The 12,779-nt window shown below is 48.8% G+C and overlaps 1 protein-coding gene across 1 annotated transcript in view; it reads left to right on the top strand.

Annotated features, from left to right (window-relative positions):
- LOC142579577 (ankyrin repeat and BTB/POZ domain-containing protein 2) overlaps positions 1-12,779 on the top strand; it is a 139,458-nt gene that overhangs the window by 98,320 nt on the left and 28,359 nt on the right. Inside the window, exons 8-11 of the mRNA XM_075689942.1 lie at positions 2,956-3,159; positions 3,455-3,635; positions 4,683-4,835; positions 5,372-5,672. Of these exons, the coding sequence (XP_075546057.1) occupies positions 2,956-3,159; positions 3,455-3,635; positions 4,683-4,835; positions 5,372-5,672 (839 nt within the window). The remainder of the gene's footprint in view (positions 1-2,955; positions 3,160-3,454; positions 3,636-4,682; positions 4,836-5,371; positions 5,673-12,779) is intronic.

The following is a 12,779-nucleotide window of genomic DNA, read 5'->3' as shown; positions in this document are numbered from 1 at the left end:
ATTTATTTTACTGCTAACAGCGGTTAAGAGCTTGTAAAATGGGCTGAGCGTTTCAGCTTGTTCGTGTGTCCGTCCCCTCGATCGCAACAATCACCACTTGTACAACGGTGCCAAGTCTCGTGATTCTTGCGCTCGTGAGGCTCTTGAAGCTAAGGCTCTTGGTAACGCTTCGGTAATCATTCCATCTCCGCAGCATCGATCTGTATTGTGACTCTGCTGCATTGCAGTTTGTTATGCAGCGAAGACGTAACAATAATGAAGTTTGGAGCTTCCAAGTTAATTGTGCTGCGTTCAGCAGTTACGTGCTAAGAAGACAGCAGAATTGTGCCTTCCTTTGTGTGCACGCAGAAATAACTCATGTGCCATCGCACTGAGGCTTGTGATGCTCGGTTGATAGTTCCATCGCCTGAGCGTTTCTCTGTACCGCATCTTCGCCGCACGCATTTATGCTGTGCAGAGAAGACGAATAGAAGTACGGCCTGGAGTCTACGTTTCACTTTACTGTAAACAAGAGTTATCAGGCTATACTGTGACCGGAAAGTGTCTGTTCATTCGTCAATTTACAATAATCAGCTTCTGGCCGCTGGCCAGCGCTTATTATGATTGGTTGATCGCTCTCTCGCTCGTACATCTTTCTGACGAAACGAACATCTTTCAACGCTCTGCAGTGAAGACGTAAAGCGAAGCAAAGTCAGGAGCACAGATTCCATTTTACTGCCCGAAAGAGCAGTTATGGGCTACACAAGGGCGTATGGGGGAGTTATCTCACCGTTCCTCTTCTCGCAACAATCCTCGCATGTTCCGCCACGCCGAGTTTCATGGCGTCAGAGGGTCGTAGTCCTGACCCAGAGGGATTCCCTGAACTGCACCGAACGATTTCCAGTTGTCAAACAAAGAATACTGAGTGGGAAGTAGTAAGGAGAAGACCTGGAGCGGATGCGTGTTATGCTAAATAGTAGATGCTTGAGAAGAAGCGGCAGTTCTGAGCTGGCCATACAGGCCAAACATTGCGTTCTAGAGAGTCGCTTCTGAAACGTTACAGGAGTTTCTTGCAACTTGGGGAGTTGAAATTGTCTCAAGTATGCGCGTGTAACTAATGCTCATGTAACCTACGTATACTTATTGACGCTTTCAGACTGCTTTCCGCAGTTATTAGACTACTCAAAATATTCACAGTAGTCGGTCATTGTTTTCTCCTTTTTAAACAAAATAAGCAGCATCTAACATATTTTGTGACGATGATGATTGCTGCATATGATCGCGTAATTGCTGCTTCATTATACAGAGGATGCTCCTGCAGCATTCCGTGAAGTTGGTATCACATTTTGAACAAGAGTATTATATGCGCTTTGTAATGGCTTCACCACATAACGATTCAGCAATGCGGTGAAACATGCTTACTGTGTTGTGATGAAAAGGTGTGTGAATTTGCATAAGTACTAAGTGTAAACAACGTGTCATTATATAGCACACTTTGGCGGCGCCCCAGCACACCAAAGGAGAAACAAGAACACCACGACTGGAACTCGAGCTGGTTCATGGGTTGGGGGCTTGCCGAGATCTCCGCAAGCCAGTGATGTATAAGATCGGCTGTCTGCTATTGCGGACAGGCAATCTTGTATGTGAACAACACCTGGTAGGCTGCGACCTCGGCGGCCCCAACCCAGGGGCCTTTCAGTTTGGAGCTTTGATGCCCCCTCCTCCTTCCCACTGGGTGTCCTGAATATCCTGCTCCGCCCGGTTAACTTTAATCTCAGGCGCTCTCCTGAGGTCTCCGTATGCCAGTATTATTGTCGCATGTTCATAACCTCACCGTAATACACATATGTGTCGCAGTGGCGCACAACGATCTTTATGGAACGCATAAAAGTATTTTGCCCACATACTTTATCAGCATGTCAGTTATCTTTTTCGAACAAAGCTTAAAGACCGGGTCGCTCGCACGAATCGCGTACGGCATCAGCATCGCTGATGTGGATGCGAACTCAGTGCCATTGCACTTCCGGTGCTGTGCGATTTGCGCGCTCACTTCTGAGCAAAGCATGCACGTTGGCTGAGAAAGGCTGTGCGGGTCCGCGAAGCACGACCAGTATTTTCAGCTGGCCGTGTGCAACCAGGAACACATGAAAAATTCTTCGTAAACCCTGTGCAGTAAGATGTATGGAGCACGTACTATACCCACTAGTGTATACTGGTCATTTCCTCGGAGTTGTTGAAGTTAATGTCAGCTGAAATAGCCCTGCCTGTGAACAATGTCAAACGCCTGAAACAATGGAATGCTGGTTATGATAGTTCGCAGTACATGTGCCGGAGAGACGAACATTGGACAGTTTTCTGGCTGGCGGCGGCAGTCAACCACTGTCACAGGCTGTTGCGGCAAATGGCAGTTTACAAGCTGTGAGCCAATTAACGAAAGTGTTGAAGTTCCTGCGCGAAACGGTACTCAGACGATTGGCTTTGGCAGGGTCGCAATGTAACGTACCGTACAAACGCACTGACTGCTTTCCTGCTCGCCATTACCATTAATCACTATACTTTCATCCACACTTCCCCAATGCAGAGTAGCAGGCTAGAGTACACCAGCTTAGGCCGACCTCTATGCTTTCCCTATCAATGAAATCTCTCTTAGAATAACTGCTGACATGATTTGCGAGGTTCTATTGAACGAACGATAGGCACGCAGCATTGTAATTCTTTCGGAGTAATCTTTGCTCAAAGCCAGCACTCCCGAAGGCGGTGTCTTTCACTCGTAATGTGTTGGTGTGTGCGCAGACGTAGCGTGCAACTCGGCGAGCCTATCTTAGCAGGCTCCTTGACAGACGTAGCTATAGTGTCCACACGCACTGTGTGCACTATGGAAGCCTATAAGCTAGAGAGAGGGTTTGCGCGCCGCGATTATGCATCTAACAGCTAGCAAAAGGTGGTCGTACACATATATCTCTCTGACTTCTGCAGGCGCACTGTCGATGCCCCGCTGGCCTCCACAGCTTCAGCAGTGCGGAAGCGTTCGCGGAGGCCAGGGTACGGACGCACAGCAGCCTCAGCAGCCGGGCCAGCAGCCTTCGTCCAAGGAAGACCACCACCGGAGCCCATCGGCGGCCAGCGACGCCCACGAACAGAGCTTCCTCACCACGTGCGTCGGAAGCATCGCAGAGCTGAGTGAGTGCACGGTCACGGGACTGAGGCTATGGGAAACAGACTAGAGCGCACGGTAAGGGGGGGGGGGGTAAATTGTGCTCTTTTCATGAAATCAGATCAGACCCCATCCATTTCAGTTTCATTCGAGAAAATGTAAAGAAGTGCGAACGTTCTTTGCACTTAATTCGAGGCGGGTAGTCTCCTAATCCCATTCCTGGAATGACAGTATATGGTCCGATTCCACTGCTACCTTTGGTCCCATTAGCGCTGCGCTCGTATGAGATACGAGCGGGTTCTTTCTTCGACGGATGCGCAGGCGAACTCCTAGCAGCGGTGACCCAACTGTACCGGAGCCGCACGGCTTCCCAGCGTCCGCCGCTCAGCTGGGGCCCAGGAGCAGTTCACGCGCTCTACCACTACATGCGCTGCTCGCAGCTCGAGCACGCTGAGCATGGATCGTCCAGACGTTCGGCGGGTCCTGAGCTCATTTACGAAAGGTATTAACTCTGCCTGTAGGGATAATACTCGTCGGACTGCATTCAAATATCGGGCATTCTTATTAAAGGATCTTGAGGGGAGATTTCTTTTGTCTGCCAGAGTTTAATGGAATAGAGAAAGCTGCGCAATAATTTCAACTTTATTACTAATTGACCTCCGTGAAAGCTTCTAAGCACTGTTTTCCACAATACATAGTTACCGGAACACGGTGGCCACCACTTCGGTAAAACAGCGATTAGTCTAGTGATTAGAATAGAAATTAGTGTTGCGCCATAACAATTCATTAGTTATAAATAAACAGAGACGAACCGAAGAGTGATTAGAGCGAAACCCGCGCATATTGTTCATTATGGCCTATCATGCTTCGGGAACAAACGCAAGAACGATGCAAAAGCTTGACAAGTAATTATGATGTTAAAGACAGGGTCGCCGCCACATTGCGGGATGGTACCTAGCGGAAAAACCAACATAAAAGCTATTAGAAGTGCTCACTGAGAAGGCCGATAGAGAGAGAAAAAAGAAGAGTGATAAGGGAAAGGGCAGGGAGGTTTAACAAGGGGACGTATTCTGCGACGATCCATATCCGCAATACCATCGCCTTGGCGACGCCTTGGCCTTCAGATGTTGGCTGGTTGATTGGCTGGTTGAGTAAAATGCGATGAGCTGACTGGCTGGTTGAGCACTACGTCATCCGATTTTGCGCAACCAGCCAATCAGCGTGCGAACCTGATGGCCACGGCTTGGCCAAGGCGATAGTACCGCCGAAGTGTATCGTCACAGAATACGTCCTCAAGCTGAGCCTCGTTGGCTAAACTAGAGGCAGGGTGAAAAAGTCTTGAAATATGAGATAGCGAGAAGAAAAGCTCACAGTATGCACACACACACACAGGCGCATGCGCGCGTGCGCCCACGTGCGCATGCACAGGCGTTCATCGATCAGTCTGTGAACTTGCGTTCATGACGCTTTCTTTTACGGGTTCACAGTTCTTCGCTCGCTTTCCAATGACAAGACAGGAGTGAGTGAATGGTTGCATTCTGTTTTACAGGCCATATCAGGTGCTCCCTCCGCTGGTGGAGTGGGTCCGGGTGGCGCACGCGCACGCCGAGTACCGGCGCTCACCCCTCGTGGACCAAGATGACGTCATGCAGGCTGCGCGCCTCCTACTTCCCGGAGTCGACTGCCCCGTGCGGGCTATCGGGTAAGCATCAGCGACGTTCTCGGTAAAGGCGGAGCACGCGCGCCTACTCTGTTCATAAAGCTCTGCCCACAAGAACGGCACAGAAGTAATTCTTAATATCTAGCAGCTTTACATGCGATTACAGCACTTATTGATAAGCGTTATAGGCGAGGTACCCCCGATGAAGGCCGTTACGACACCAACAGCCAGGTTTCAATGGCCGAGTGCAGAAGCCATTGAAACCTCGTATTTTAACGTCGAAGTGAATTCGCACCCTTTGATCTAGAACTGTAAACACACATGTAGATCATTGGTTTGTGTGCAGTACAGATTTCTGTCTTTTTTTTTTGTGCTAGTGTGCCAGCAGACGTCCTGCGAGAGAATGTTGGAGTTTTTGCTGAATTTCTTTTACAGTTTTGAATATTTTTTTATCAATAAATGAAGATAAATTGTACTGTTCGGACAGTAACATTGGGAACCTACGAAGTCCTAGTTGACCCAAAAATTTGTTTAATCATGCGCAACAAAGCTAATAGCCTTCGTGGTCATGCTCGCAGAGAACTTCACGAAGAGCGTCTTCTGTTGCTGCGGCGATCGAGCTCCGCGTCGACGGACGACGTGCCTCAGGAGTGGGCGCGCCAACTGCAGACCGAGTTGGCGTTCCGGTTGCTGTCGCTGTGCGGCCAGCAGGGCACGGGCTCCGCCGTGGTGTCTCAGGCGCTGGCGTTGCTGCCAGTACCAACGCGGCTGGACACGCGCGACCAGCGCGGCCTGACGCCGCTCATGCTGGCCTGCGCCAGAGGGGACGAGGTCGCAGCCCGAGTTCTTGTCCAAGCAGGAGCCGATATACACGCCGAGGTGCTCACGAAGTTTGCGCTGTCCTTAAGCGTTAGCTTTTTGGTGGCGGTTAAAAGCTCCTTTCAATGTTTCTATGTAGAGATTTAAGCAGTACACATATATAGGTTTCTTGAGCGTATGAACTTCGCGCCTTGATTATTCCTTTTGGATTTGTGGTAATTAGTAGTATATTCCTTTATCAACTGTTTCAAACCTCTTCACTTAAAGAAAACAGGTCAAATTAAAGCCAAACTAGAGGCGCTGTAAGATAAATTAATTCCGATCCGTTTCTATTGCATTTTGCCATTAGCCCTCCACGATTGGTCAAACTTTTTTCGGGCCACGCCCACTTCGCCTTTCTGTCACCTGACGTCGGAAAACCACGACAACTTGTACGCGCTAAAATTCATTGATAAGGCGAGCAAAACTGAAATGTTTTCGGAATAGCCAGGGAGTGCCTCGTTCCGACAGGTATGGAAAATGGTACTAGCTCATCTTTAGCACTGGCTCTGGCACTGGCTCTGGAGCTGCCGGCGACAATAGATTTCGTTGGATATAAAAATATGTCAGTGCCCTTCCCATATGTGAAGAAGGATGACCAGCGAAGTTGTGTATGAGGGCCCCTTTATGGCAAATTGCACCCCCGCCACGGGTCGGCCCAACGTTGCCCTATCTTCGACATCGGCCCACGTATGGGGAGTGCTTAACGCCTGGTTCACCTCCGCTACGGGTCAGCTGGCATTGCACTATCTTCGGTATCGGCCCACGTATGGGGAGTGCTTAACGCCTGCTTCAGCTCCGCTGCGGGTCGGGCCGGTATTGCACTATCACCGGGATCGGCCCACGTATGGGGAGTTTTTTGCGTACGACACAAACTTTCTTGGACGGTAGAGGCATACAGCTTCGCTGTAAAAAAAAAAAAAAGCCCTTGCTTGGCCGTATATAACTGTCGAGCTCTTTCAGCAGTAGGTGCTATCACTCTGCGAACTCCTCTTCACCGAGAACCTGTATTAACGGCATTTTAAAGCGAGCACTTTACTAACCGCGTCGAGCCGAGTTTCGCCGTCGCCAGCTATGGGACCTTCATTTGACCGAAGCTCCGCCGTAGCCTTGGCAACGCGTCACGTGACTCGCCGTGCTGAGCTTCGCCGCCGGCTTGGCGCATGCGCTCTCTGCAGCTGGGTCGCCACCTGACCGCGTGACTCGCCGCGCGCGTGGCTAACAGGAGCGCTGCACTCGCCTAGTCAATGCAAGCTTGGCTATGCATGAAAGTGAGGCCGGGCTTTCTTCTGTGAGCGTTGTGCGCGAACCGGAGGCATTGAGCCGTCGTCGCCAAGTGGCGTCTGACCACCCCGCGGATATCGCCCATCGATATGCTTGACTAGAGGGGGTCCGGAATGCAACAGGCGTCGCACCGTCAAGATCAATGTAGCGACTGCGTTCGCGCCCTGTCCCTTTGTGCGTCGACGCTGCGCATGTTCGCGGCGCCTCTTTGCATGTCTAGCACTTGCGCTTTCCCTGTGGCACAATAGGCGTCGCACCGTCGAACGATGCGTGTCTACCCAAGCCTAATCACTGACATGTCTAGCCACCGACGTAGGCACAGCCGTCATACGTGGCTTAACGATGATTGTATACGTAAGTATAATAATTACAGCTAAATCAAAGGCTAACCAAGTGAAACCAACACTTAACTAGGCTAAACCAAGGTTTCTCTTTGCATATCCAGGGCTAGCTGAGTTAAGCCGCAGTCAATTTTTAACTCCCTGTTGCATGCCGCAGCGATTTTGGACCAGTCACTGCAAGCTAAGGAAGGGGAAGCGGACCAATCGCAGACGCCGGCACCACTCTCGTCACCCAGTTATCCACTTTCACGGTGCTAGCTCGGCCAACCTGAACTCTCTCCACCTTTGCACGCTCATTGCTTCCATGTCGGCCAATTAGAAAAATAAAGCCTTTCAACGTAGATAATGCTATTGGCTTTGAAAGCACACAAAAGTGCCCTCCAATGAACGAGGATAGCGTTTGATCGGACTGCTCAAACAACGCTGAGGGTGCCTACCCGATGGTTGCGTCGGCGGTTACGTAAATTTGACGTCAGGAGACTGGAGTAAAACCGGAATAAACTAGCTTTACTTTATACAGTCCTATTCATAATTAACTGCAGCAATCGTCGACGAAGATAGTCACTGGGAGCGAATAGCTCTAACGAACGAGTGAACGAAATAATTAGCGAGCGAGCGGATGAAAGAACCAGATAGAGAGAGAGAGAGAGAGAGCGAACAAACGAGTAAACGTTTTCGTTGCAGAGTTTGACCACCGACCAACCACGAAAACGGCCGGAAGAGGAGAACTGTGCGTTTTAAAAGTAATCACAAAGAGGTGGCTGCGCGATACGGCGCCCCCGTTCGTTCCGAAGGTCGTGCGCTCGAGTTTTCGCTGACATCGCTAGCTAAAATGAATCGTTGGTCCATAGAGCTCTTTGGCGTTGATGCTGCGTTTTACCATGGTCGAATTTGTGGAGGGTGCTCGTTAAACACTGCCAAACAAGGTGCCGGGCTGCGGCTTAGAAATCAGAATTTGAAACTGAAATTCTGTTATATTTATCTAGCTCCTTCGTGACTGGAACGGATCGGAGAGAAAAATAAGGACTCGAGATTGAAGCGTTCGGGTATTTGTGAACTTAAATGCGAGTTTCAGTCGTCTACAGAGGCGATCTCCCGTGGGAGAGCGAAAGAGCCAAAGTGTCAAAATTGTTCATGACTTCCCCGTCTGCGTCTCTGAGCACTTCGCACTAGTACTCGCGATTCGTTGTGGTTAGTTCACATGTATAACGTATGTACTTAAGGGGAAAATGAGACGTCCACCCAATCGTAGCCCATTTTTTTTCTCAACTCACTTTCTCTTAGTTAATTATTTCTCTCCACCTTGGCGGTTTCCGCAGAACTATTACGTATAACGTATGGAATGCGCCAAATAAACAATAATATAAAGACATATACTAGAATGTGCACCACAAGGGCCTGTAGCGTTTGCTGCTGTCATCACACATGCTCGCGTCACTCTGACAACCAATCGCTTCAGGCAAACTCGTTGATTCCTCTGAGAACACTTTCCAGGATCTCAAATGATGCTGGATAGCCAGCTACGTGCGATATCATAGATTACTAAGGTGTTTGTGGTCAGCCTTGTTTTTGTTGTTATTTTTTGCCAGGCTTGACTGATTACAGATAGGCAAAAAATGTTAAATAACGGTAACGCGTGTTTAACGCGAATGTTTAAACGTAATTTGTGGTGAGGGCTAGATGCGTATTCGCTTCCAATCTTGAGTTCGCCGAATCGCTTCCGGTGCTGAAGGTCCTGCTACCTCCATGGCAATTCAGTGTAAAGGACGTTGTATTACGTTCTGGTTTTAACTACCGCGCTCCTCTCCTATGCTCGAGCGTTCGCTGACGTTTTAAGCGTACGTCGGCGCAGGCAGGCGCACAGCAGCATGCCCAATTAACGAGCCACTACTGGTTGTGCTCCCGTAAACACCATCTTGTTAGCGCGACGACAAATGCCCACGCCGCCACCAACTCGCGAAGGGTAAGCCGAGGCATGACCGTTTTGCCGCAAAACTTCCACGATAATGCGAGCGCTATCGCGCGACTTCCGCCGAACGTGATGCGCGAAGGGCCGCACACCTACCCTGGCCCCTGTGCACATACCCAGTTTCACATACCCAGTCGTCTCTGCGGCACATACCTAATGCAAGGTCTAGTGGGGTTGAGGGAAACCGAGCTTTGCGTTCTGTGACCGAACTTTCCTCTCTTATTGATGGAAGGTGCTTCCATACATGGAAGGCCCTTTTGCCAGGGTCTGCGCTGCCAGGGTCTGCCTGCGCTGCTCTCTCTCACTCTCTGTCGTTATCTGCGGACAGCGACGACACGAAACTGAGGAACGATGAAATCATGCAAAACCAACGAGACAAAACCATCAACCTTCCTAGGAACGAGCTAAGAAAAGCTAACGATTAAAATTATTTGCATGCATTGGTCGCTGTAGTACCAGCTTCCGTCTCAGTGCATTTTTCACTAAGAAATCTGCTCTCGTTTCGTTCTCTTTCTCTTTTCTGATGGCGCATGCCCATTATGGTTGATCGGCAAAGATTTGGATAGAAATGTAAGGCGGCCTTTGACCTGACAAGAAAACAACGAAAAAGTTATCTGATCCTTTTAAGTTGTTGCTCTTTGTTCATTGGAAGGCTATGAGAGTAGGAACGTCTATGCGAAAACGCTAAAACAAACAGCCAGACTGTTTCATTTCACTTTGTTCTCTTCGATAACCGGATGTTTGCGTCGCTTTGATTATATTTCAAACATTCTCCTTTAATCATTACGACACGATTCTTTTGACGAGCATACTCTGCTGCTCATTCTTGTGTAATAGTTGCAGTGCCGTATCTGTGAGAGGGAGGTTTAGTTTCACCGTTATTAGCAGCAAGAAAATGCTCAGTTTTTAACGGCGACCACAATTATCTCACCATTACTTAGGCCTGGATATGGAAGAGCAAATGCAGGTACGGTCTCGCGCGTACGTTCTCGCATAGAGCATCGTTGGTCATGACAACAGTGTTAAGCCGTAGAAAGAAGTTCGGCAGCTATTACACTCCTGTAACACTTGAAGGCGAAAGTGTGTTGCACACGTGGTAGTGGATAAGGTTAGGCATCAGACTTGTTGCAAGACCTAGCGAGCCGCAGTGTGAAGTAAACATAAGTCGCTGTAGGTCAACCTCCTCAACGACACATGCGAGCAGCTAATGCACTACCAGGACCCTTCTATACTTTCTAAAATTTTTTAAATTTAAAATTTTATAATTTTTAAATTTCAAAATTAAAAAAAAAATAAATTTATTGAAGGACACTGGCACTACCTAAAGGTTCTTTCGTTCTTTATTCTGTTCTCCCTTTCTTTTCGTCTTTCTTTCTCTTTTTTTCTTTCTTTCCTTCTTTCGTTACTTCTTCCGTTCCTTCTTTCTTTCTTTCTTTCTTTCTTTCTTTCTTTCTTTCTTTCTTTCTTTCGTTTCTTCGTTCATATTCAGCCATTGCATCTTTTCTTGCTTACGGCGGTATGAGCCATTCCTGCTATTCTTTTGTCTGACTGGATTTTACGCCGCTTTTTTCGGTTATGAGATACTGCGATGAGCAACTTAAGGCTTTCACCTTAAAGGTTGACAAGCAGGCAGGTCCATTTACAGCAAAATTTTAAATAGCTAGGGTTTCCTGCAAATTTTGTTCTCCGTGAGCAAAAACTATCATCATCAATGGCTCATACCCCCATAAGAATTCATACTCCCGTAAGCAAGCAAAAAATGCAATGGCTCATAGCCTCGTAAGGCAGAGGCTACGAGCACTCAGAAAAGGGAAGCGAACAGTGCTTAAATTCTTTCTGATTACTCATACAACGTACAGAACAGCAAGCCGAAAACTGCCATCATCAATGGCTCATACTCCCGTAAGCAAGCAAAAAATGCAATGACTCGTAGTCCTGTAAGTTTCATGGCAAATCACTTTGCGTTGATTAGCAGCGATGCCACTATACCCTGTAGTAGTTGTCGGTGATTTCAATGTGGTTGTGTCGGTGCCGAAAAGGGAGAGGTTTACGCGTTCCGTGTTGCAGGCATATGCGATTCCACACCAATCCGGCCAAACCGACCACCCAGCAGCGCACGTGCATCAATTTGACATTACCAAAGAAATAATGAACACCGATGAATACCATAAATGCGTGTACGTGCCTTTCGTCACGATGACCACCTATCAAGACAATAAATTAGTAGTACCTTTGTTCAAAATTTTGTGTCGCCTCCGCGTTGTGTGCTAAACAGCGTCGCTCGTAAACTACCTTCGCAGAGTGGAATGGATCATGATTTTTTTAGTTGTCGGCACGCTATAGCAAAGACAGTACTAATCGGGCAGTGCGTATTGTTTTATTTTTCCAGTAGGGAAAAAATTTCGTTGCCAAAGCATGATAGAGGGCGGCCGCAGAGTCTCACTTTACTCTACATTCGAAAGCGACGTTGTTTCCGTTGTGCTACTGCAAATCAGAACTTACTGACTACGTCCTACCGCATCTTCACGGCAAATATATGTATACTTCTGAGTTCTCGGTATCCCTCTCAAGGTACTCTCTTTCTATGAGGGCATCGACCCTCTTCTTGAACGCAGCGGAACTGGGAGTGTACCTGGCTTTAAGCATGTTCGTCACCTCGATCAAAAGTTCATCGTGCGACAGTGTTCTGCATGCTTTCATTATCCTCACGATGGCAGCTTCCAGCTCATACCGTCGCTCTTCGTCAACGTTGCCCACGTCGCCATTATTCTTTGGCGTGGAATCTTTTTTACTCGTCGTTGACTCAATTTTGACTTTCTGCAGACCGGACGTGAAATCTTCGTTAACGGCGAAAACGTCGTCCTTCTCAATAACATTTGTTTTCGGCGTCTTCGCAAGCACTGGCTCGGAGTCCTTTCCCGTGCACAGCGAATTTAGGGCACGAACCAGGTTTGGTTCGGGGATGTTGGTTTCGGAGGAGATCTCCTCGTACGATATTTCGTCGCGGCTGTTGAACAGCATCAGCACGCACATCTGGTACGTCGACACCTGGATGGTGTAGGTGCGGGACTGCAGCGCACCGGACGGCGGGTTCGCCGCTTGCGACGTCGATGGCTCGTTCTTCCGTGACCCGTAGAAGACGGCGTTCAAGTCGGCCCAGCCCAGATGTGGCTGCAGAGTTAGTTTTCGGCCGCCATGCTTCGCCAGGTAGAACCGCCGGAACGTCTCGAAAGCGCTGCGTGGGGCGGCGGGGATGGTGCTTTGCTGAGGGGCGGCAGGCAGCGGCCAGAAGCCCGTGGTGAGCACGCGCACGTTCAGGTCGACGCCGTTCAAGTCCACTTTGCTAGAGGAAATTGCCGCCTTGAACTCCTGCATTAAGTTGTTGGAGATAAGCATGTCCTTGATCATGGCTTCCATCTTTGAAGTGAACAGACAGCCGCATTCAACCTTGAGCTTGGCGATCATAGTTCTTTCTGCCTCGTCCGAGGCGCTTTTGTTTAGCAGCAGCCGCTTGGCCAGGTTCTGCTTGTAATA

This window comes from Dermacentor variabilis, chromosome 4, assembly GCF_050947875.1.
Source record: "Dermacentor variabilis isolate Ectoservices chromosome 4, ASM5094787v1, whole genome shotgun sequence".
Taxonomy (NCBI): Eukaryota; Metazoa; Arthropoda; class Arachnida; order Ixodida; family Ixodidae; genus Dermacentor; species Dermacentor variabilis.
Note: the sequence above shows the minus strand (reverse complement) of the source record. Positions and strands in the feature narration are given on the sequence as shown.